We start from the raw sequence: 27,824 nt of genomic DNA, 5'->3' as shown, positions 1-27,824 counted from the left end.
TGCTACGAACTACAAGCTAGTGGCAAATCTCGTCCACAACGAATACCAACTTCCTTTGATGTACCGACAAGCGACGGATCACTTCCGAAGGCAAACCAAACGATCGGTTTGCCTTTGTTGCGACGTACACACGTACCGATTTCAATCAACGAACGCAATCGTTTGTCGTTCGTTCGTTGTTCGTTCGCTTAGTGTGTACGCACCTTTAGGGGAACACCTCAAAACGAAGGTGTTTGGGGAGAATCCACCCAGAACAATTCCAGCCCTAAAACAACGTATACGAGAAAAGGTCCTACGATACCTGTCAATATGCTGAGAGGGGTTATGCAACAGTTCGTGGTCAGAATCGAAGAATGTGTGCGTTTCAATGGAGGTCACTTGGCTGAAGTAATTTTTAAGAAATAATTTTTTTCCTGTTGCATATCTAACGGTTATTCATGTACTTGTCGTTTCTACTCATTATATTGATATAATAATAACTTTTCATTCTTTTTCATCGCCTTGAAATCTTTCCGTTTGACTGGCCCACCTTGTATATTTTTAACATTACGCAAAATATTTCAAAATTTATTAAATTACAATTTTCAGAAATATAATTATTCACTAGATGTTCAACAAGCTAACTCTGCAGCTAGACAATAACATAGGCGATCGTGAATTTCCCTTTAGGCATTGGTTAGCTGGTCTGTTGTGATCGCGTCAGACGACTAACAAATGACTTCTTTTAGAGCTTCTATACAAGGTGATTCAAAAAGGATGGTGCAAAAGTAAACCAGGTTTATTCATGACTGAACGAACTTAACGCAATTGTGTTAACATGAAAAGATGCATTAACTTACAGATTTTACCTATGCACTACAAAACCTCGATTTGAGCCCCATTGGTGACAGAACAGATGTCGGGACGATACTCCAGTTCTATCGAGACTCATCCCAGCATGTCCTCGGATATTGACTTCACTGCTTTGCGATGCGTTGTCTCAGGTCGTTCATTTTCTATGCCATAGGGGTGACAGACACGAAGTCTTTGGTATAGCCTCACAGAAAGAAGTCGCGGGTTAAATCTGGCGATCGCGGGGGCCAGAGTGACATTGGTGACTCATTGTATCCTGCATGGTGGATCCAATGTTCTGAGTGGGTATTATTATGCTTCCGTAATATGTTATACCGTGGATTATGGCACCTATAGTTACCTACTAGCCCGTCTTGTTGACTTGTTAGGACTGCGGCTCGTATCATGTTTAGTGTGATTCCGAATTCTGTGGACGGGCCCGATATTTCCTAGTAGGAAACATCCACTAGTTTCGAATTGCCTCACTCACCGCGCAATGCAGTTTCTATGTGGTGTATTCTTACCAAATTCAGTTCTAAAGTTTCACTGTACTGTCACAACAGCCCCTCGTTCGTGAGGATTCCATGACGTGAAACTTCTCTTGTTTGCTTCGATCTCGCTCTCTTGTGTAGCACTACACTAAGTCTCTGGTGGTGATGACATGAACTAGCAATTAAACACGAAATAACTTGAGACCTGCCGCTTTTACTATTTTGAATAACTGATCTTTTACCATTGTTGTCACTCTCGCTAGAGGTCTTTTTTTTTTTTTTGCACTATTCTTTTTTAATCACCTTGTACTTTGATAATGTTTTCATTAAATATTTTTGAAATTTCAGATCTCCGAATGAAAATTGGAAGCCAGATACAGAGATCGTAAATGTAATGCAAATGTATGTACATGTATATAAGTGCACGAACTATGAGTCATTTTTACTTTTTGAGTAATTAAGCCTTTTCCCCTTGTACGAGTGAGACTCGTCCTAAATTTTAATTTGTTTTTGACCAAAATCCCCCTTTCTTATGACATCGACTCGGCCTATACTTCTAGTCCAATGCTGTACAGTAATGATTAGATGCCTGACCGTGAAACGAGCGGGCCCATGTTAAAACACTGGTTGGGAAAGTTTCTTGGTTGAGATTTTTTCCGGGATCATCCCTCAATCCATTAAGAACAAATGCTGAGTAACATTCGGCGCTGGACTCTGGACTCATTTATTTTGCTGGCATTATCACCTTCATATCATTCAGACGCTAGATAAGCATAGTAGTTGATAAACTGTCGTAAAATAAGCCACTAAAAATTCTACACTTCTAATTTTTTGTTCACCATATGACGTCTCTGCTTCATGTTAGTTAGTCCAACATCAATGATATTCCGAATACGCTGTCACCTTACCACTTTATGATGTCACTGCTTCCTGTCATACAGACAATGTAATATTTTCCTCTTGTCTGTCTTCAATAAAGGCAAAGCTACGTAAAAATGTAAAAGGAATGTGTTGGATTGTGGATTCAAGAACAGAGAAAAATATTGCAACTACGCTATTTTAAATTCAGCAAGAAGGAGATAAACGCAAACAATAGGAAAGGATCTTGGGCCCAACTTGCAAAAAACAAGAAGAAAAGGAAAGGAAAAAGAGAAGAATCGGAACAAAATATACAATTCATCTTAAAGAAGGATAAGAAGGAAAAAGTTGATGATGATTATGATGATGATGAGGTGGAGAAGGAGAATAACACTGATTACTAAGTTCAAAATTTTAAGATCAAACGCGTTAAATAAATATACAGTTATAATTATAGCCTAATTCTGTATGGTTGTGAAATTTGGACTCTCACTTCGAGAGAGGAACAGAGGTTAAGGGTGTTTGAGAATACGGCGTTTAGGAAAATATTTGGGACTAAGAGGGATGAAGTTACAGGAGAATGGAGAAAGTTACACAACGCAGAACTGCACTCATTCTATTCTTCACCTGACATAATTAGGAACATTAAATCCATACGTTTGAGATGGGCAGGGCATGTAGCACGTACGGGCTAATTTAGAAATGCATATAGAGTGTTAGTTGGGAGACCGGAGGGAGAAAGACCTTTGGGGAGACCGAGACGTAGATAGGAGGATAATATTAAAATGGATTTGAGGGAGGTGAGATATGATTGTAGAGACTGGATTAATCTTGCTCAGGATAGGGACCGATGGAGGGTTTATAAGAGGGCGGCAATGAATCTCCGGGTTCCTTAAAAGCCGTAAGTAAATAAGTAAGTATATAATTATAAAAGTTATATATTTCTTTTCCATGAAATAAATAATGTTATGTGGAATATTTCTGTTTCTGGTGTTGCCATCATTCATGATGTCACTTCCGTAGAAGTTTCATGATCATAGTCATTGTTGTTCGTTTGTCGCATTTCAGAATGAAGGGCATATTAGTATCAAAGACGACCAGCGCTCTGGTCGACCTTCAGAATCTGTCTTTTCATTGCTGCTTCACCAAAAGATTCTTCAAACATTCTTAATGTCTCTGAAGGAGGTTTGTGAGAGAAAGAAAACACAAAATTTGATATTTTCGCGTTGCTCTGTAACCCCACATTCTGAAACGCGACGAATGAATACCACACCAACAACAACAGCCAGCTGCCACACAACAGTAACTATGATCATGACATTTCTGAGGTAGTGACGTCATAAATGATGCCAACACCAGAAACATAAATATGCCACATAACATTATTCACTTCGGCGAAAAAAATATATTTGTGAAACTTTTTGAACCGAATATGTATATTTGAGATATTTCAAAGAAAAAAAAGGTTAATAGAATTTTGCACGATTTTTAATGCTTTTCGAGATAAAAATGTTTTATATGAAGCATTTCATATATTGTTCTAGGAAAGCCATTGACTTAATAATTCCCATTATGCTCAAGCAATTTTAAGATTAAGATGATAAATTATTAAAGAATTTTAGTTTGTCCTTTAAATTTGCAGGAATTTGATCCGAATTTCTACACATTTAGAAGATAAAACTAAAATTATTTGAATCATTCATCTTAATGTGTAAAGACTAAGCGGAAAGACATCAAACTTAAATTTTACAAAGTGGTAGCAGTTCCTATGTTGATGTATTGTGCAGAATTTTGGGTTCTAAATAAGAAAGAAGAACGCAAAATAGAAGCTGCAGAAATGAAATTTTTGAGAGGTGTGGCCGGATATATTTTATGCGATAGGAAAGGAAATGATGACATTCGAAAAGAACTCAAAATATTCAAATTAACGGAAAAAATATATCAATATAGGAACGATTGAATGGAGCATGTAGAACGGATGGAAGACGACCGCATTCCAAAATTAATTTTAAATTATAATACAATGCCCTCTTAAATTAACTGAGCATATTGGAAATGAAACCAACGGCTTTCACAAAACACGCTATGAATATTTCACATAAAACAATTTTTGTTTCGAAAACGAAGCAAAAACAAGCAAAATTGTACTTAATTTTTTGTTTTCAGCATCTCAGAGAATAACGCCCTGAAATTAATGACATTACTTGCGGTTCACCCTATATATACACAATCTAACGTATTACATAAGCAAATATCTCTCGCCAACCTGAGAGCTTGGTTTTAACAAAACTTAAGTTGTAATCCTAGACAGACGTTACTTTTCTGCACTGAATAGAGTAAAGTGAATTGCATTCTCGTGGGAACTGCCCTCAGTGCCTCTATCTACATGCTAGCATCCTTCTGAGCCTTTTGAGTTTGCATCAGATGTTGGAAATGTTTTCAGTCGATCTGTACTTCACCGTAAAACTTTCCATTCACGTGTTGAAGTCCTTGTTAGGAAATGCAGAACATTTCCCTGGGGATATTTTCGTGGAAAAGTACGATGGAGGGTTAGTTTTGTAAACTTTGTCTCCCAGGATTCCACACAAATAAGAGTCACACGAGTTTCGGCCACAAACGAACGGTTGACACAAACCTCTACTATTAATTTCATTCTGTAAATATCAGGTCTCCACAGTGCATGCCTTCAAGATCGGTAATGCATTTAATCTCAGTGAACTTTTTATTCTGAACATTCTTTCATTCCTCTATTGTCACAGAATTTTGTTATATAGTACAGAAATCTAAGAAATCACTGTGTGTAAAGTTTTCGCATTATGCGAACTATAATATAAAGCGTCTAGATGCAGAAAACAGATTTCGAGGTATATATTATGCAAAAAAAACTGGTTTTGGTCATACCCTTTTGTCCGTTTGTTCGTCTATTTGTAAGTTAGAAAGTCTTTTCCTTCCATCCATCCATTTGCAGCAATTTTTACTAGAACATTGAATGGATTATTTTCATATCCAATATCTAAGAGTCAACTCAACCCGTCATGAAGCATCTAAAGTATAATATCTTAGTTAATGGGTCTTTATTTGGAATCAAAATTACGCAATAGCGTTCAACTTAAAGAAAACCCCATATGATAGTCCTAGTTTGGATGACCTGTTGTTCAGCCACGGTTCTTCCCATGTAGCAGCTGGTAACTATTAGGTTACGTCCATGTTGTATATTCTCCTTCGAAATTTTCTGTAGTTCCTTCAGTGGAAGGACGAAACTCGCAGTGAGACAAATGGCCAATAAGTTTGGAGTTCATATACTCAATTTTTCACAGCCTCAAATTTCCTTGCAAGGACGTACTTTTTAAATAATTCTCGTGCCATTTCCTCACTAACATAAACATTAGTTTGGATTACGGTACATAAAATAAACTCACAAATATGACAGAGAAGCTTAATTATTATAATTATATGTAAATATGCTATAAAACAATGTATCCCATATTAAAGAGACAGGTAAATTAGATTAAAAGAAATAGTTGCAAATGATATGTGAGTGATTTGGGACATGACATTGAAGGAAAGCAGAAAGGAGCATATGAGAGAATAAAAAAAATAGAGTAATGAAGACAAAGATAGTCTACAGATGAATTCAATAACAGAAAAGAAGTGACTAGCAAATTACACAACCCTCTGGAGTAATGATAGTGATATATACAAATTATGGAAAACAGAGATTCTAAATTCCAACTACCAGGAATAAATACACGAAAGGACGCTATAAGTTACTGTACTTTAAGTAAGAAAGGTCAGGAGCTGGATGGGATAAATACAGAATTGATTAAATATGAATCTCGTATTGTTGAAGACCGAACCGAATTCTAGAGATTCTGAATAGTGTTGGAAGAAGGGGCTTTGTACCAGGAGAATGGAATATAGCACAAATGTAGCCTATAGTATTCTGGAAAAGAAGTGAGAATTAAAACAATAATTATATACCGAGGAATTAGCCTTCTATTTTCTATGATTTATGCTAGAATTATAACAAAGCTTATGAAATAGGCCTAAATGTATAACGCAAATTATTCTGAAAAACACCTTGTACCGTGCTGACAAGACAGAGGTTCATAGTCTTTATCTATCAAGCGTTGGACCAAATATATTCATTCATTGATTCATAGTGTTCAGTCTTTCACTGCAAACCCAGCATTCTCCAATCTTTCCTATTTTCTGCCTTCTTCTTTGTCTCCGCATATGATCCATATATCATAATGTCGTCTATCATCTGACATCTTCTTCTGCCTCGAACTCTTCTCCCGTTCACCATTCCTTCCAGTGCATCCTTCGGTAGGCAGTTTGTTCTCAACCAGTGATCCAGCCAATTCCTTTTCCTCTTTCTGATTACTGCACTTTCAACATCATTATTTCTTCATCCACTTCTTCCAACAAAGCTTCGTTTCTTACTATCTGTCCATTTCACACACCCCCATCCGTCTCCATATCCACATTCCAAATGCTTTTATTCACTTTTCTTTACCTCGTCGTAATGTCCAAGTTTCTGCCCCATACAATTCTACACTCTACACAAAACACTTCACTAATCTCTTCCTTAGTTCTTTTTCCAGAGGTAGCATATCCCTTAGTATTATCTCCTCTTCTGCTAACAACGCCATATCAGCAAATCTTACACACTTTATTCTTCCTCCTCCTACTATCACTTCTCCCATGTTCTGAAAACAGTTCTTCACTGAATCCTCCAAGCAGGAGACAGGATATATGGAAAAGAAAATAAACGACTGAAAATGAGGGAAATAGTAGTTAAACGGAAAGAGAAAGAATAAGTAGAATCGTAAGAAGCGAAGACATTAGACGAGGAGAAGTAACAAGGGACGCAAGGCAGAGACAGACATACAAACACAAATTTAAAAAACTCGATTTTTGGTCTAAGGGTAGATAATTACACGTCATGTTAACACCAATTATTCTTCAAAAATCGAAAATTAATCAGAAAAATTTTGGTTACAGATTTATTAGTAGTACGGATTATGTTTCCGTGTAATAAAGTTCAAAAACAAGCTGCTATCTATCACTGCATACTTAATACTATTGCCAGCTACTCAGAGCAGATGTTGAACAGGATAGGTGACAAAGGGCATCCTTGTCGTACTCCTCTCCTTCTTTCACTTCCTTCTAACATTTCTTCTCCTATCCTGGCAGCATATATATATATATATATATATATATATATATACACGCACACACACACACACACACACACCATCCCCTGTACAGTATTGGATTTTACGTGAGTCAAAATATAAAACATTACAAAAAAATAACCAGAGAAAAACATTATTTATTTCCCTGTAATAATAATTTTATTAACAACTTATTAGTCGTTCAACTATAAACTTCTTTAGATACACAATATTTAATGCTAGGGCTGTAAGGTATTTGCAAGTATTTATTTTCAAAACGAACATAACCTTTGCTTATTAAGGAAATATCTACAGAAAGCGTGAAAAACCGGGTAAATCTCCAAAAGTAAATTTTAAAGGAGGAAGAAAACAAAGTTCACAAGACTCTCCTAAATCGTGTAATTAATTTGGGGAATTGAAATCCTGCATAAATATGTATTCACATATAGGCTTTCAAAAGGAAATGCTTACAGTTATCTATCACTAAAGGTTCTTGGCTTAAAGTGACTTACCCGGTTTCTCTCGTCTTTTGTTAAATTCTTACAGGGATTTACATATTTATGTACAAATTAAAAAAAATCATTATTTACATATATACATAAACATCCATTTTAATTATTATTTCACTACTTTTCAAAATATTTAATAATACAGTATAAGAACATTGGCATAATACAATAATGTATTATAAGACATTTACAAAACCTTTTGTTATTACACATGTTATTACAGATGTTACGCATCTGCATCCAGTTCCTCCAAGTCCGGGTCAATATTGCGTATGTTGTCAACTTTCAAGTTCTTGTAGAAGTCATGGAAGACATTGTCGATCAGTGGTAAAAGTTCCAAGATGTCCTTCTTTTCAGCACTGACAGAAACAGGACCCTCATGAATCATAGGCAGTGATGTGGGTAATGTACTTTTGCCACGTCTACGGATAGATAGTTCTCGGAAAGATTCTTCCTCGGAGAGAGAACTCTTGAAAAATATTTTCGCTGTCTCTCGAGTGTATTTCAGCCAGTGAGTGCTGGTCCACAGAAATTTATTACCTTCTGTGTCAACTTTCTTCATTAGGTAGGGCCCACTTGTTTTCGTCAAGGAATTGAAGTCTAGAAAATGTTGTCCCTCCATCACAAATACTTTGAATGGCTTCTTACATTTGCAAGACCTCACGAGCTGATACCAATCATTTGGATGGTTTATTTTCATCCCTGTCCTCTTCTTTTCTCTCTCAATAGCTGCATGGTCTGCATCGCACTCCATATGAGTATGCCCACTCACCAAAATCTTGTGGTGAATTTCACGATTGTTAGGGTTCTTGTCAATAACAAAAGAAAACAAAGCTGCTGTTTTTGTTCTGTCCCCCGCAAGAGTCAGAATAAAATGTGATCTCTTCTACATGATCTGGAAACTGCAAAATAAACTGATAGAGACAGGAACCTATTTGATTAGCCCCTCTTCCAGACGTGGTTGCATTCCACATAAAACATGTAGCTTCGTTGGTGACTAGATTATGGACTGTCAGATTGAATGTCCATAATTGCCTTTTATAAAAGGAAATTGATGTTGTAAGGTAAGGTGTCGGTAGGCACTGCTGCAAATCAAAGGCTAACACAGCTTTTCTGTCATCTTTCTGAGCCATTTCCTTATCATGTCTCTTGGCTTCATATGACTCCTCCGCAGCCTTGTGGTGGGTATCTCGTTCTTGTATTGCAGAGTCCCTATCTTCCCCTGCCAAAGTGATGATCTTCATTTTCAGTACATCACATTTGTGACAAGTGTCTTGTTTAGGTTTTTTGAATTCTAGATCAAGTTCATGGAAGCATCTAGAATAAATTTTCAGTGAAACAGGATTTTTAGTACAGTCTTTGTACAAATCATACATTTTTTATATATTAAGATCAGAGGACAGAAACCGCTTAGAATTTATATTTCGGCAATAATGGCTCTCATAGCTAGGGAAGGAGAGAATATGGCTTTCTGCAGACTGTAAATCTTCCATTTTTGTTTTGTTTGCAGGAGCAAACTTTCCTCTGCCATCAGGCGCAATAATTCCAGAAAACGATTCCTTCTTCTTACTAGTTACCCGTTCAGTGAAACCGATTGTTTCCCCAAATGTTCTACGAAAGCATTCCCTGCAGATGGCCTGATTATTGCCTTGAATTATAATTTCATATTTACAAACTATTTCCCTTAACTTGACATTGTCTTCAACCACACGATGAGTCTTTGGTTTACTAATTGTTATCAATGAGGAAATATATCTGCCCCTGTTATCATGATTACCAATAGCCCAATATTCCGCAAAACACTTTTGGCGATCTTCTTCCATAAACTTTTCCAGACACTTCATTCGACATGGTTTAAGGGGAAGCATTTCCCTTGCTTTCACTTCCTTCCCTTTTTCTGGAACATAGGATTTTCCTTTATTCCTCAATTCTTGTTAATTTGTCTGTCCTTCATAGTCCTTTTCTTCTGAACAGCAGCATCTGGCTCAGAATTTTCGGACTGCTGGTCCTGATCGTTGTTGAATACATTCGTGTCTTCAGAATTTTCTTCCTCCTCACTCTCAGCCATTGCGGTGTAAAATTGATTGTTTGCTATGTCTTCATCACGGTGGTAGTCTGGATCTTTTACAGTATCATCGGAATCGAAATCTACAAGCTCAGTACACTCATTTACATCTGGTCCAATTTAGTAGATCTTCACTGCATGATTTTTGTGCAGGAGCCAGTGGAAATGTACCTAAAAATAAGGGTCCTAAAGTTGTAACGCACAGTCCTCCATATGTTTACTTTCATGATTTCAATGTTTTTTACAGCAATGATAGAATGAATGTCGAACATACACCTGATAATTTGTAACTATTTTTTGCTTTATTCGGATTTTAAGTTATGTTTTGTCTTTTAAATGTCTTTATGCTTACAAGTTGCCCATGAGCCACATATTGAACAACAGTCGATTAAAGCGGAGTTTCCAACTTTTTGAGTGTCACGGACCCCTTAACATTCATACTCGAATTCGGTTCATTTTAAAATGCTTAACTTATAGCCGGATGCATTTTTGGTGAACTCTGTAACAGAGTGGGCATAACAAATAAATATTCCAAGAAGCTGAGGAAAGCAATAGAAAAAGTTAAAGTTAGGCTTAATAATTAGAATACTTTTGAAAATACATCTTGGCTTGGGAACCGCTTTTGAATCTGTCACGGACTCCTGGGGTCCGTGAGACACAGGTTGGGTACCGCGGAATTAAAGTACTAAGAAAGTAGCATATGAGATAAATACTGTGTCAAGCTGTCAACATTGTTAGAAACAATATCACTTACCATTACCACTGTGATCAGCAATTTCCTGAGGATAAGTTATCTTCCTTCTCTTAGCATCTTCAAAACAACTGTTATCACTGTGAGTATTTTTTAAACTTAGATTAACAAGAAGACGTGCACGATGTGACATTGTGTAAGTCGAACCACAGTTCACTTTGCTACTGTGTGACATTAAACCATACGATGAATGTTCAACTCACAGCTCATTCACGAGGCAGTTATGATTTGGCGGGCTTGTGATTGTTGTGGGTACAGAAATATCTTAGTTCGCGCCTGTCTGCTGCTAAAACAAGAAAAAAGTAATGCCTGAAACTTAATTCCGATCCATATTGTTGACGTTCTCTTTCCGAATATGGTTGTTCTTATTGTTTCTATTATTGATTCCCTTTTCCTTATTGAAAACTGAGAAGCAAAATGTTTGGTAACTCGACACGGAAGAAATTATGCGGACGTGAAGAAGAGAACAAATCAACTTACCGCACTGCTTCTTTCTTGATACGAAACTGTAAGGTCTATAATAACTAAGTAATTCGACTTACTCGGTTTTTCACGCAACCAAAATGAAGACTTGGCAAACGAATAGTGATGTAATTAGACTTGCCTGCTTTTGCTCGTTCGTACTTGGCAGGTGAATAACAAGCTTAGTCGACTTACCAACAATTTTGCATCAATTTCTGTTCTACCCGTTATTTCACCATGATGTAGCATCTATACTAATTGGTATTAGACTTCCCCGGTTTTTCACGTTATAAAACTCGGCACTGGGAATCGATACATGCTAATAACTCATATTTCACAAAAAGTGGACTTACCCGGTTTTTCACGCTTCCTGTAGATATAATAACATAATACTACAAATAGAAGTAGGATAAAATTGAGTCGTAAGAGTTCCATTGAAGAGCAAAAGTTTAGTCAGAATTCGTTCATCACAAATATCAGACAAACGGAACTTGCCTCGCCTTTTCATTAGCGAGCAGCTGTCTGCACTTCATAGTCACTTGTAAAGATTTGCGTTTTAATTGAGAGGGAATATTAATACGTCATTTTTCAAAGAAATGACTTGTTCACAGATAATAATACTATCAGAATCATCTTTATACCTATTTTAAATGCTACTTTTCCTAAAACGAAAAGTAATTATCTAATATTAATTGAAAAAAAAAATATATATGGAAGAGAGTAAAAAAATATAACTTGCAAAATTGATTACGTTTCTTAATTCAACCATACAATTATTTAAGAATAATTATTGAGTGAGAGAGAGAGTGAGTGAGTGAGTGAATAAATAAATAAATAAATAAATAAATAAATAATCAATTGGATAATGCAATTGTGTGTGAAATTCTCGGTACACACTAAATTTTTTAGTGTATGCATATATTTTGAATTGAAATAAAAAAAATACGTGCAATAATGTCAATCACAACTCGACCTAGGAACTAAATTATTGAAAAATTCGTGTTACCATCATAGAAAGCAATTATTTTATTTTGGCTGCATATGTTTAGACCTATAGGAATCGCTGTATCTATGACATACATAATATTCCTTACTTGAACCATCGTCTTTGTAATAGATGTTTAGATTAAAATAATTATTTCTTCGGTAAAGACTGTCGTATTTTAGTACACCTTGTATTGCTTGTTGTCAGGAAACTTGAACGGACGTGATTGCAGTAAAATCTGCATTAATCCATGACATTCTATGTGATGTAGTACCTCAATAGGCTATCAATATTTGTAACTTGTTAAGTTTATGCTGATAAATTGATATTCAGCACCACCTATGAAATAATTAAAAAAAAAAGAACTCTGTATTTTTTTAATTTTAAGTAGGTATATATTTTCTGTTGATGTTTAGTCTACCTGCAGTAGTTTCAAGTGCTTATTATTACGACCTGATTTTGACAAGATTACACCTTTCATGATCAAATTTCCTACATCCTAATTCTAAAGAATGAAGCCTATCTTATGCTGAATTATTCGTTAATTTATTTTAGGAGTAAAATCTTAGTAATAACAAATACGATTTGTTTCACTGGGATATTACATTTTAATTCTGTATCATCCATACCATCGGTAAAGCAAGTAAGCCTAACTGCTACAAGTAGCTCTTTGAGATTTCAAAATAAAATTCGCTTGATAAGGAGGATAACCAAGGAGGAAGCAGAACTTACCTGTAGGGGCACTCGGGTGGAGTGGTGGAGGAGGACATGGCGAAAGAGCTGGACGCCGTGAGGAGCGGCCGCTTGGACACCTCCATCCAGGTGACTGCGTAGCTGCCGGGCTCCCGCTCCAGGAACTCCACCACAAAGCTCCTAGCATGTGGCGACAGCAGCAGCAGGCCGGCGCCGCTCTTGTTGACGCGGTTCCAGCCGTCGGAGAACACCTCCACCACCTGCATCTTGGCCGAGTTCTCGGCTCCCACCGTCTCGGCGGGACACACCACTTTGGGGTCCCTCGTGTCGACCCCGGAGTACACCACTATTCGGTTCAGCGTCGGGCACCCACCGGCACTGTTACCACTTTTCTTTATTACAGACGATGATGGGAGCTCGAAGCCGCGGATCTTCAGATACAGAAAGTTGTTGACCGAGTCTTCGGGCTCGATTAGCCACGGGTGGTTCACACAAGGAGCACTGTTAGCGTCCTTCTCACTCGCACCGATCTCGTCTCTCCCCTCCTGATTGACCATCGGGTCTTGAAGGATGTTCTTGCGCGACAAAGGACTGCGGAGAGCGATTTCCCCGCTGGAGCCGCGCAACCTACGCTCCTCCCTCGAGGTCGAGCACACACCGCCCTCCACTTCGGAGCCACTGAGGAACTGGTACTCCCCCTCGAAATAAAAATCAAAGAAGTCCTGCGTGATGTTCATGAACGTCACTGTGAAGTTGACCTCCACGACGGAGGACGTGAGCGTCGTGATGACCAGCGGCTCCGAGAGCTTGGAGCACAGGCAGTCGCGCGGCAGCTGCACGCCCGGCCACGGATACTCCGACACCCACAGCTCCGAGGCGCCACCGTTGCTGCCGCCGGTGAGGAGTCGCGACTTGGTGGCGGCGCACATCCAGCGCCCGGTGCGCGTGTCGAGTCGCGACGCGCACGGCCTGTCGCCGAAGCGGGCGCGCGTGAAGGTGAGTCGCACGCGCTCGCCCGGGGCAGCTTCGAAGCGCAGCACGCAGCTCAGGTTCTGCGCCCCGCCGCGTCCGTAGAAGAACACGCTGCGCGGCGACTGGAAGCGCCCCGTCGACGGGGCCATGGGAGACGACGCGAACACTCGGTCGCACGGGTTGGCCGAGTCCTTGATGGGGGCGCCCTCCAGAGACGTGTCCACGAACTCGTATCGCAGGACGAAGCTCACGGGGTAGAGGGCGCTGCCTTGGCGCAGGAACTGCTCCAGCGTGAGCTCGGAGCCCGAGGACACGTAGCTCTCCGCGAGGGCGCAGGGGCGCGTGAAGCGCGAGCTGTTGCTCAGCAGGCTGTGGTCGCACAGGCGCGGCACCTCGTCCTTGCAGAACTCGCCCAGGAGAGACACGTTCATCTGCAAGCAGAGGCTACAATGTACTGGAGTACGAGGTTTTGCACGACATCTAGTAGTTTGCATCACGTCGTTCTTATACTGGAAAATACTGGACTACGACTACGAAACGAGCTGACGGGCATTTTGCAAGGATATACATTCCAAGACAAATTCAAAATAAACGACGAACTGTTTGTTCTGGAATTCTGTCTAGAAAACTTGAACTGCAAGGACTAGGAGACAGGAGATATGGAAAAGAAAATAAACGACTGAAAATAAGGAAGATAGTAGTTAAACGGAAAGAGAAAGAATAAGTGGAATCGTAAGAAGCGAAGACATTAGACAAGGAGAAGTAACAAGGGACGCAAGACAGACAGACAGACATATAAACAAAAATTTTTAAAATTCGATTTTTGGTATCAGGATAGATAATTACACGTCATGATAACACCAATTATTCTTCAAAATCGGAAATTACCAGAAAAATGTTGGTTACAGATTTATTAGTAGTATAGATTATGTTTCCGTGTAATAAAGTTAAAAAAACAAGCTGCTATCTATCACGGCATACTTAATACTATTGCCAACTACTCAGAGCGGAAATACAAAACAACAATACTTAACCTCAAAAGTAAGATAAGCCGAAATGTTACATTACAAAAATAAAAATACGAAAAGTTTTTACAGGCATTTTATTATTACTTGAAGTTACAGTTACTGAAAATGCAATTTCCAAAGTTAATTTTTTTTGGCATTTCTTGATTTTCTGTGATTGACACTGAAGTGGATTGGACTGAGATGGAGGTAAAAGGAGTAGCATTGGGATGGGTAGGATTTCGTAATGTCTCTACGATCAATGAATGATGCTGTTTACTTTTCTGCAGATAGGGTTTCAGTGATGCTGCATTGGCGTGACCTGTTCTTTTTATTAGTTATATATTATATATTAATTTTAGTAATCACTGCATATCAATGCGATTATATGTCCAGTATTGTACGAGGCATCTTATCAGATAAGATATATTCGTTACTGGAGGTACGTTAACAGAAAGCCACAATTTAAGTCACACAGAATTATGTGCACTCAAAGTTGGGTTTCTGGCGTCTTGTCGGCTCATTTGAGTTGTGTGGATATAAAGGGAAGAATTGTGACGGTGTCGTGTATAGTTCCTGGGGTAGCTCAGTCGGTAGAGCATTCGTGCGCTAAGCGAAGGGTCCCGGGATCGATACTCGGCCCCGGAACAATTTTTCCTTGAAATTATTCAAACCTGCTTTACAAGGAGCTACTACCTGAAAGCCAGATTTGCACTACTGTGATTGGTTGGTTTTAAGGCGGTTCTGAACCGTTATTGGCCAATATCGCAAATTCATCCTATAAGTTGAATAGTCATGCAAATCACAGTTTGCTCCAGTACCTGCCGGACGATATTTCACCTCTGTGAGGTTAGAAGTCGGTTGGTCTGCCTTGGCCCTTCTTTGGCTGTGGTGCCAAATGTTTAATTTCTTATGTAATATGGAATTATACATTTTTATGCCCGTTTAGGTTAGGATATATTATATAATGGGTTTTGTTTGTGTCTTTTTATTTTAATCTGTGTTCTTTTGGAGAGTGGTTGGATGTGACTATAGGTGAGGGGGGTGAAACCTACAAAGTAGGACTTGTTTTAGGTACAAAGCATGTATGGTCAGAAGACCCGTTCATTGGATTTAAGAGATAGTTATGATAATATAACATCTGTATGTATAATATTACTCAATAAATCCATCTATCTACTATATAATATGATATAAAAAACGTAAATGACACTATAATAATGTAATAAAGTACTGAAAAACAGTTATATTCAGACTCTGTACAACGAACTTAGAAATTCTGCTATTTATGAGCAGAGAATTTGTAAACGTATAAAACAAAAGCCGTGTACAATAATAATAATAATAATAATAATAATAATAATAATAATAATAATAATAATAATAATAATAATAATTTAAGAAATTCCCTAGGAGACAGTACGTCACCCAGTTTCGGGAATAAAAATACAGTTATGTTGGCTTGATGTTTTATTTTTATTCTTGTTTACAAGCGGAGAACATGGGTCCACGATAAGAGAAGTAATAAATACATTACAATATATTTTCTCTTTTTATGAAATGGCATTCGAAATTATTCCGAACTCACAACAAATTTTTCACTTGGTTTACTCAGAATGTATCGTACGTGTCTGTTAACATTCTAATATTGCACAACTCGCGATTACAAATCAATCGAGTGGTCACAGATCTCCAGCTGCTCTCGATGTCGAGATATTACTCAGAAAGGCCGCGAACCAGGGCCAATTTTATACGAAAATTCGATGCCCTCATGCCCGTAGCGATTCCAGGTCACGTCATTGAGCGTGGTCAAACAAGTTACATTAGTTCAGAGATGGGCATCGTGCCTCACTTGAGAATTTGTGCCTCACTGACCTTCACAGAGCTTATCGCTCTGAGTGACATCAACTTCACAGTCCCTGTTCCTCCCTCACGTAGCTCGTAGGCGTGGGCAGGTTCTATATCAATTTCATAAGCAATATCAGTGGTGGCATAATGGCATTATCAAAACAGTGTGTACGCGTTAGAAAACGATTATTTCATGAGAAATAGGAGGAAGAGTTTTTTTGCTGTTTAGAAGGGGAGAACATACGATGTATGTTATGCTCGAAAATCCTATTAGGCATTAATAAATTTAATATAGGCTACAACGACATTATTCCTTATGTCATAAAGAACATGCCGAATTAGAAGGTAAGACAAATTAAATGTTATTTTTCGTACTATTCCCAAGAACATTTATGATCTTAACATTTGCATAGTATACTAAATACGACATTATACCTTAAAAACGCAGCATTAAAAGGTACGAGGAATTAAATGTTGTTTGTACGTATTATTTCCAAAAGAAATTTATAAAAAAATATATATATATATATATATATATATATATATAAATGCGTGTAGAAAACGAAATATGATTTTCTGAGATTATTTTAGGTCGAGAACGTGCAAATCTATTAAGTAATCTTGAGAAACGCCAGAATATTCAAGAAAATAAACGTAGAGAACGTGATGGAATATTATTGGCTAGTTACGCAATTTTTCGCCTGCGATTGAAATCAATTCAGCTACGGAGAAACAGTAAAGAGGTTTATGATTAAAGGTGCCGAATTAATTTGCCAAATTGAATAAAAGTTTTCGAGTCTCTCACGTTAACCAAGCGCTTTCCTAATAATTCGCCACTGACCGCCTTAGCGATTACTATAAGGTGACGCAGGTCACAGCAGTTTATATTTCCCATCCTACTCTGCAGTCTCCTCTCCTAGTAAACGAACTTTCAAATCGAGTGCCTCACGTAACCGAAAATTGTGCCCATGTATGCATTAGTACATGTCATAACTACTAACAACATTAGAATTGGGCTTCGGATCATAGATTTGTTACAGTAAGCATTTCAAATTCTGCCATTTTTAGTTTTACCACGGATCCAGAAACGGCTGCCCATATTCGGTAGGTGGAAAGAAGTATTTACAGCCAGTGTCACCGATTCTGGCGTGAAATAAATAATGACAACTTGAGAGCGAGTATCTTATCTTTGCAACAAAATGTGGGCGAGAAAGCCGACAACTGTCATTGGCAGATTGCTGACGTCACATCTGTTTAGGAGGTGGTACCACTCTCAGCCGAAGTGGCAACAGATGCCACTGACTGGACAGTGTACTCAAAGACACACCCCAGAAACGCAAAGTGGACAATAAGACTGACAACTGTGATAGGCAAATAGCTGACGTGTCGTGTTGGGTGGTACCGTTCTCAGCTGCACTGGCAACAAGTGCTCATCGACTGGCATTTTACTCAACGACATGCGCCAAAAACGCAGGCACTGACTGTAACACGTAGGACATCCGTGCCAGCACAGTGATGATGACATAATGTGCATGAATTCTATGAAATGTGCATTATTTATTAATTACCATACTGGCGCGCAAATGTAGTAGGCCTACCTATGAATAGGGGTGGAGACTTTTACTAACCTAAATAATAGTTTTTTTGCCTTCATTTGTTAGACTATATATATTTACGATAATTGGTTTCCCACAACAGTTTCGAAAATAACTAAAAACAAACACAGAATTAGTATAAAAACTGTAATGCAAGGGAACCTAATATTTTCATGAAGTAACTACTATAAGATAATTGATTTATGACGTGCTATGGGCGGCGAAATATTTATATCACCAATTTTTTTAATGAAGGAACAATTGATACTTACACAGGCATACGTGAATATGATTATACCACTTTTTAAAGAATTTACCAGCAGTGAGAGACATATTTTCTTTTCTCAACAGGACTACATCACAGCTCGTACAGCCAAATTTCGATGACAAAAATTGAGATTGTTCAAGCATCCTGGATCTATTAGTAGATATTCATGATCCTCACGGTCGCCCGATCTAACCCCCTTCGACACGTTTATGTCTGGAGTAAATTAAAATCTGTCGTATATGAGAAAAGCCCACACACCATGTAGGATCTGAAAGTTAATATCCGTAACGAAATTGCCACAATTTCTCAACGAGTACTAAACTGAGTTAAGGAAGTTTCTTAAACAGATGTTAAAAACCCATTGATAACTAATGTTGCCAATTTCAGCACCTCCTTAATTTGTAAGTTTAGACTACATTTGTTCCATTTTTTAGTGAGGAAATTGAAACCGCATATACGTGGTTGTATCACACCACTATAAGATACCCGTACATGGCAACGAGCTCCGTGTTCAACGATAGCACAAAGCTGCCCGCTTTTCGCACTTCAGTAACTCACTCTCTCTCTCTCTCTCTCTCTCTCTCTCTCTCTCTCTGTAAAATAAGGAATAGTTTACACGTAGAAACAACCGTTTCCAAAATTCTTTCACTTGTTCTTGTTATTTATTTCTTGATCACTCTTCCTGGATTCTTTTTTTTTTCTTTTTTTCATCTCTGTGCATATTTCCTGTTCCATCCTACTTCTTCTCTTAGCCGCTTTTATTTGTATGCTTTCTTTTCTCTTTCCTTCACATAGTCATTAATTTTCTTATCAAGTAGACCTACAGTTTAATAATGCCTTTTCTTTCTAATGAACGTACACGTTTTGGTTTGTTAAAACGTGATATGAAAACAAAGTAAATAAAACAGAGTAAACCAAATATTTATTCAGAATTAAATACTTTTAAGAGTATTGATTTAACTCTATGAAAAAGCGAGAGAAAAAACCTCTCAAGTCTCTGCACGGAAGTAAAAATAACACTGTCTGCTCTTAAGAACACTCCAATCCCTTCAGCATCTGCTAAAAGAAGATGACATAAAGTCTCACAGCTTCCTATATAAACCAAGATTCACCAGGAAATTAAGTGTAGGATATACCTCTCTCTGATAATGGATACGAGTCTTCAGCGCTTTCAACGCGCGAATTTACGAGACTAGAAAGCATCCGCTACGAAGTAATTCGCTCCAACGAATCCCCTGATTAAAATGGCGGGTGAATTTGTCACAGCCGCACAACCATGCTGCGAGGAAGACGTTCAATACAGAAGTCAACGCCTTGCTCTCGTGTTCTTATAGCAGCAATTACATAAAGAACTGCAAAACTTGCTATTTAGAGTACTTTGTTTCCACTTTATGCAAAAGCTCTGTTAAAAATAGGCATGCGTATTATAAGTTATTGATGTATGTGCATGATTATTGCATAAAACTAAATAAATTTCTAGTTCTCGCCTATGGTTTTAACAGTAGCATTTCCGGCTAAAATTCAAGATAATCCTGGTTCCGTTAGCGCAGGAAAATCTTTCTTTCAAGGTCACAGATTGAATCGTTTATCCTGCATTCATTCTTACCTATATATATATATATATATATATATATATATATATAGGTAAGAATGAATATATATATATATATATATATAGGTCGTTCACATATATATATGTACGTGAACGACCACAATTGTTATCAGAAAATGCAGGCTCTAAAATTCTAAAATTTTATAAGGAAATGAACACACAATTGGACAAAAATTACAAGATAACTACAATAAGACCTATTAGAACTTAAATATCTGATAAAAGTATAAAAAAGGTTACTAATAATATCTTTAAGAATTTTTTTTTTATTTTATATTAAATTTTCAAAAATTTGAAAGTTTTCACACATATTATTTCATAACTCCACAACCATTACAAATAAAATTCTGAAATTTTGTACAATGATTTAACATGAATTTATGCAAAAGATAGACTACAATAATACCATTTCTTTGAAAATGGACAAATTAGATCACAAAACATTATGTAAATTTTAATATATTTTATATGGACAAATAAAAAATTAATTGCATTAAAATAAACATCTCTACATGTCTGAGAGTAGTCTATTTTTCAGAAATAAGTGCTTATTACATGCAGGGAAAATATTAAAGATGTCAGAGAGACCATAACAATGTTATGGTTACCAAATGATGTAACTGCAGAATTTTTTTTTTCATACTCTGATAAAAGTGGTTTGAAAAGTATTATTAGTAACCTTTTTTATACTTTTATCAGATATTTTAGTTCTAATAAGTCTTGTTGTGGTAACTTGTAATGTTTGTTCATTTGTGAGTTCATTTTCTTATAAAATTTTAGAAATTTAGAGCCTGCATTTTCTGATAATATTTGTGGTCGTTCACGTACTTACACCCTTAGCGATGACCCCGCAAACTAAGCTACAGATGGTTAATAAATTGCGCTATATTTGCAAAGTGTAGATTATGGATAAGAACGTCATTTTTAGCAGCAGAATGTTTTACTAGTGGCAGTTTCTTATTCCCATGAAATATTTCTGCCCCACCCTCAATGACTAATGGCAGTTATACAAATTTATCAATCGTTTATGAAAAAACTAATTGGAGTTATTAAACATTATTTAGGAAAAAAATGACAAATACAGAAATTGAGCTCTTTCGGAAATAAACTATATAATAAAGTGTTACCATGTATTGTGGGTCCCTATCATCACGGCATGGCGCGTCCTCAGGTTGCGGATAGATGAGACGGTCTACAGATATGGAGGGTAGCTGCAAATATATTGAATAAGCAGTCATGAACAGCCGATAAGGAGTGGTCCTCCAGCTTGAGCGTTGGGTGAAGTGCTAACAACCCATCACCGTAAAAAAAGCTTGTTACGAATCCCTACAATAAGCCTCGGCATGGGATTAATTCTCTGGCTTGTATAAATGAACCTAAAAGGGAGAGGTTAAACTAAGATAAATAAAGAAAGAAAGAAAGAAAGAAAGAAAGAGAGAGAGAGAAGAAGAAAGGAAGAAAGAAAGAAAAAAGAAAGGAAGAAAGGAAGGAAGAGAGAAAGAAAATAAGAAAGGAAGCAAGTAAGCAAGCAAGGAACAAAGAAAGAAAGAAAAAAGGAAGGAAGAAAGAAAGAGAGAGAGAAAGAAGAGAGAAAGAAAGGAAGAAAGTAAAGAAGAGAGAAACAAATGAAGAAAGAAAATAAGAAAGAAAGTAAGAAAGAAAGAAAGAAAGAGAGGAAGAAAGAAAGGAAGAAAGTAAAGAAGAAAGAGAGAAAGAAAGGAAGAAAGAAAGTAAGAAAGAAAGAAAAAAGGAAGAGAGAAAGAAAGAAAGAGAGAGAGAAAGAAAGAAAGAAAGAAAGAAAGAAAGAAAGAAAGAAAGAAGGAAAGAAAGCAAGAAAGAAGGAAAGAAAGAAACAATGTTTTACTTCATTTAATAATTAATCGTGTAAGTACTGCATATTTTACGTATGTAATGTTTCAAAATTTTGCTACAGTGTAGCTTCTCGTATACTATTGCAATCGCCTAAATTGTAACACTAATTATGAAAATTGATAATTTATATATACATATATTTATACATATATTCGATTCTAATTTCATAATTCATCTTCTCAAGCAATCAGAAGTTCGATTAAATGGAACCGTTTAAGAGGAAGAAGATGTTTTATGATTAGCATCTGCATATACATATATTTATACATATATTCGATTCTAATTCCATAATTCATCTTCTCAAGAAATCAGAAGTTCGATTAAATGGAACCGTTTAAGAGGAAGAAGATGTTTTATGATTAGCATCTGCATATACATATATTTATACATATATTCGATTCTAATTCCATAATTCATCTTCTCAAGAAATCAGAAGTTCGATTAAATGGAACCGTTTAAGAGGAAGAAGATATTTTACGATTAGCATCTGCGATTATAACTGGCTGTCACAAGTAATAATTTTTATTACGACAAACGACCCATTCTGGTCGAGTGGCATGCCTGGATTTTAAGTTACTGTTCGTAAGCAAGAAATTCTAAGTGTACTAGTGTGGCCCTTATTTTTCAACTTTCTAAATGTTTTGCTCCCACTCCTCTATCTTGTTCCAATCAACAAAAAAACGATCTATGTAAATTTTCATCTCAATCGGACAACTGCGAGGCGACCCTCATCGACCATGAAGTTTTGAAATTTTAGCCCGGAAAATAATTTTTCTAATATTATTAGATAAGCCTATATTATTATTATTATTATTATTATTATTATTATTATTATTATTATTATTACTATTATTATTATTATTATATGTTCTTTGTTCACTTAGTTTGTAACTAAACATGATCTTGTCTTTGATTAATGATATTTCAATTATTGTTTCAAAACTGTCTGTGTGATCTGCTGACTGCTCGTGTAAAGTGACTTTCAAGACTTTTTCTCCTAGATTTGTAAAATGGAATCAACCTCTTCAAGTAGTTCGTCACACAAGTTAAGGACTTTTATGTCTCTCTTGTTGGCTACATCTCCAATCAAATCGTCGGAACCAAACTACCTTCGAACCAGCAAGTTTTAAGAGTATTCTCGTACAATGTAAGAGTTTTAAATCTTACAACAAAGGAATGTTTAGCATTGGTGATTAAAGAAGTTTCAATTTTTTTGTCAAAAAGCACAAATCCCTACTAGAAGGACTGACCACTGCGTTGATAAGTTATTCAATCTCTATGATGAATAGAGGGGTTTTCAGGAAAATTTGAGTAGAACTACAGGCAAGGAAAAAGGAAAAAAAAAAAAGAAGATATTTTTTGGAAATTATGGATGAACTCTTTGACGTAGCTCATTCAGATGCTTTGAGATAGGTGAAAAATGAAGAGGATAAGAATTTCTTAATGCTTCAGCGCCAAAAAGGACGACAGACTGCATGGTTGGTGTAGATCAAAAACTAAAACACAAGGAAGAAAGAGCATTGAAGTGCAATGCAATGGAAAGAAAGGACTTATGAAGAAATGTAACAACATTTTAGTACTCATCAGCTTGCTGCATCACAAACTGATGATTCAACTTCAAGCATCCAAAGCAGTAATGGTGGTGAGACAGTGAAAGAGCAACAACTGCAGCAGCAGCAGTAGTTCCAGCAACTCGAGGTACATTGCAGTTTTTTACTCCCTGTCTCTCTGAAGATTTTGATAGGTGCAAAATCAGTGATAGAAATGGGGTTTACATATTAATGGCTGCTGCAGAAGGTTTCGTGTGTGTATACTGAAAACATGGTAATAAATTGCACTTCTTTACAATGCCTTAGAAAATTTTAGAGAAACAAGACACACAGAAATTATTTTTCTTGCTCGAGTGTATGTTCGAGCTTGGTTTTTGTCATCAGAAGCATTTAAAGTACTTTGTCATGATTTCGTATTCATGCGTGAACTGATAAATTATCAAAATATTGATCCCAAAATCAGTAAGATTGCTGCAAATAAATTTTGCAACCATCTTTCGTACTTAGCTCCCGAAACTGTGGCTCTGTCCTTATTTGATGGCTACGTTCCAACAGCGGTTAAAACAAATATGGCTCAAGTTATACTGAAAGCAGACGAAGGTGAAGAAGAGAAAGAAGAAGAAATCAACTGAAAATGTACATTCTGCACTAAAATGATTTTTCTTCCTTTAGAAATATCGAGTTTTCGTCTTTTGTAACTCCTTGTACTAAAATTTTCTTCATGAGATTTTCTATCAGCACCGATTTCCTCGATAAAGATCCTTCAAATTGAAAGGATGATCCTGTTTACAAAAGTGAATTGAAAAAGTTGAGAAGATAGTTGTTGTGAATGACACTGCAGAAAGAGAAGTCAAACTCATTCAGGATTACAATAACATTCTCACAAAAGATGAAAATGACAAACAATTTGTTTTACAGATCGTTACCAGAGACCGTAAAAGATACCCAAATGTTACTAAATCCTCTCTTAGAATAAAATAATGTTCAATGTTCGTTCGTTTACATAATGTTTTGATTTTATAGAAATTATTGTTGTAAAGAAAAATGTGTTTCTCTTATAGAAGCTGTCTGCGTTACTAAAACGACCTAATATTTCTTAATTTTTTTTATCTCATTTCAGGAATTTTTCGAATTAACTTTTGGCAAATTTCATTCAGATTATTTTTATACAATTGCTGGGGTTGCCAGGATGTCCACTAAATTTCTCTAAGAAGAAAAAAGAAAATGGTCGAGATAGGGTAGAGTATAGGGCTACAGCTTTTGTAAGGAATTAATAGTTGCGCATACTATGCTCATGTTCCAACTTCAAACCGTTTGAGGGTCGCCTACCAGTTGTCCGATTGAGCTGAAAATTTGCACAGATTATTTTTTTGTTGATTGGAACAAGATAAGGGGGTGGGAGCAGCACAATTTTAACTTTCGGAAAATTACCTATAGCTAAGGGCCACCCTACTGTACATATTACGACTTGTATAGAAAAGTAGCCTAAATTATTTTACCTGAATGTGGTGAGTTTTGCCCTGCATCTGTAACTGCTAGAGTCACATTAATTTCACAACTAATTCGTTTGGATATATCTACTATATTTCTTTCGTCCATTCTTTCCTTCATTCTGTCTTTCAACATTTACTTTTCCTCACTGCTTACTTTACTTTTCTTTTCTTGTTTACCCCGTACTTTGATACCGACTTACAAAGAAATGCGGTATAGCTAGGGGAAGATGTAACCTATAAACATTAGACAAACACAAATTGCAGGTTTCCATGGTCGTGTGGTAAGCACGACACAGATCCACTCCTGAGACAACACAGGACAGCACATGACAAGCGCAAAACACCCAGTCCCGTAAGGGGGGGGTGGAATAAATCACTTCCATTGTCCACGTCAGGAATCGAACAACGGATTGCTTGGGGTGGGAATTGGGTACCACATTTACTAAGCCGAGGGGACTGTTTAGGTATTTTTTAAAGTCTAAAATTAATTATTTGTAGATACTCAAATTGAAAGCGTAAATCTCTAGGTATTACTATTTTACAAAAAAACTAGTTTCTATTTTTGTTACATTTTCGTATAATAAGGAGTATGTTCATTTTGAATATCGAGTCGTGCAGATATCTTCAGGTCATTAATTTTATTATTTGGAAATGTTTTCTATTGGAGTCACAACTACGTCTATGTAAATAATAATTTCCCCAATAGGAAAGGGTACAGGACATAATGGCTCTACAATTTCATCTGTCACTTACCTCCAATAAAAGCTGAAAAAATATAGTAAATCATATTAAGTTCCTATTAAATAGACCCTAAAGAACGATTCATTATGCAGTACAAATATTATACAATTATATTCATCATTCACAGTAATACTGGATCACATACTGGGGTGAATTGATCGTGTAATTATAAATTTTTGACTTCTGCTCACGAAAGCAGTTACCATAGGAAAGCGTATCTTGTTTGATAAATATTTACTCTATTTTTGGTGATTCAAGTTTAGCCGATTTTATAGTGCAACTTTTTAAAGGAATTATGTTATTATAAAATATTCAATTTTAATAAAATTCAGTACCGTCATTTCCCATAACTATAGTCCTAGAACACAACTATGGTTCAGGATACAACCAATCAAATTTTGTATTCCATAACGTAATATCTCGTTTATCTTTATTTTTGCTGTACTGTAGTTTGAAGTCAAGTCACTGCAGCTATCTACGACGGCCTATGTTACTTCTACAATGTTCTTTGAATGGTTGTATCGTTGGCCATAGTTGTGTTCCATGACCAGTTATGGGAAATGACGGTATCGTTTCATTATCGACTGTCCAGCAAGGACATTTATGCGAGTCTGGACATATTGAGAAATCATTACCTTTCGTATGCCACTATTTAAAAATTACGTTGCTTAATTTGAAAGAGGAAGAACGAAGATGAATTATGAATACCATGTTGAAAGAACTGTTTCTGTGACTTCTCCAAAAAATATCCATGCCGCGGATGACATGATTTCGAATTTGGGTCAAACGTATATCAGAGACTTTGAAAATGTCCTATGAACATCGTGCATTATGATTTTAGCATGAAAAAATTACCTGCTAGATTGATGCCTAAATACAGTAATGCTAATCACGAACAACTCAGAGACAATGTTCAAGTCACTTTTTCGCCGTTTCGAAAACGATTCTTCTAACTTTTTGGATTGTAGTATAACTATGGACGAAAAGTAGATCATTTGTTGTTATCCAGAGAGAAAAAACAATGAAAAGGAAGGAATTCTGGCGCTCTGGTTTTCTCTGCCCAAAGAAATTTCGAGTTCAAAATTCGGCAGCAAAAATTTTCGCATCACTCTTTTTGGTGGCAGGGGAGAAAGACAGTATAATTAAGAGACAGCAATTAGAACAAGATGTAACTGTGACAGGACCGTATTATTCTTCATTATTATTTAAGGTTAGGGACAGAAGTTGCAGACAAAAGTTGTAGCAAGATTCCCAAAGTTGTGTGTTCTGACAATGCATCAGCTCCCAAGTTCCTGGTTGCGCTGCAGAAAATTGATTGATTAGGTTTAGAATTGACTGACCGTTTCAAATATTTGCCAAATATAACAGTCAAACTGCCACATATTTACGTATCTAAAAAAAAGACTGAGAAAGGAAAGTTTTTATCAACTGTAGCAATAATAACTACCATGATATATCGGAAACAAAGTTTTCGGTATCTAATATACTGATAATGCCATTTTTTGCGAGAATAACAAAATGTATTTTTATATTACGATGCTTTTACTTTACATTACGGAAATTGGAAGCATGTGCCCACCTAAACCAATTTACTCAAAGAACATATACATACGTTTGAAGAAATGATCGGCTTCTAGATGCGATTCCTGTCATAATGTTAAAATACTGTATTTTGAAACAGAAGAACACTCATTTCCTGCGTATATAACGAGTTCTCTCATAACAATATCGAAATTGAAAGTGATTCCCCCAAACGACTGCATAGTTTTTGCATATTTAAACATGTGGTGAAAAGGCATGTCACTACAGTTGAGATACACGAAAACCGCACCACAATTCAACCGCACTGAAAGCCTCAAATTTCAAATTACCTCAAATATTTTAACCGTGCCACGAGTTCAAATATTTTCCGTTTATTGTCAATATTTCCGCTCTCTCCAAAATGTACTATCAGCTGCAGGATTCTCCACAGTCGAAAAAGTGTTTGCTCTATGGTACATGAGGTAACCGGATCAACTGAGGAGATGAGTATTCCAAAATGTTT

General features: G+C 36.6%; 1 protein-coding gene across 1 annotated transcript in view; it reads right to left on the bottom strand.

The window, feature by feature from the left end:
- LOC138696248 (uncharacterized) overlaps positions 1–14,220 on the bottom strand; it is a 48,209-nt gene extending 33,989 nt beyond the window's left edge. The window contains exon 1 of the mRNA XM_069820938.1: positions 12,865–14,220. Coding sequence (XP_069677039.1) covers positions 12,865–13,946 — 1,082 coding nt within the window. The 5' untranslated portion in view covers positions 13,947–14,220. The remainder of the gene's footprint in view (positions 1–12,864) is intronic.
- Between the last annotated feature and the right edge of the window lie 13,604 nt (positions 14,221–27,824).

The sequence above is a fragment of the Periplaneta americana genome, chromosome 3, assembly GCF_040183065.1.
Source record: "Periplaneta americana isolate PAMFEO1 chromosome 3, P.americana_PAMFEO1_priV1, whole genome shotgun sequence".
Taxonomy (NCBI): Eukaryota; Metazoa; Arthropoda; class Insecta; order Blattodea; family Blattidae; genus Periplaneta; species Periplaneta americana.
The sequence above is the reverse complement of the archived record's forward strand: the minus strand, read 5'-3'. Positions and strand labels throughout refer to the sequence as shown.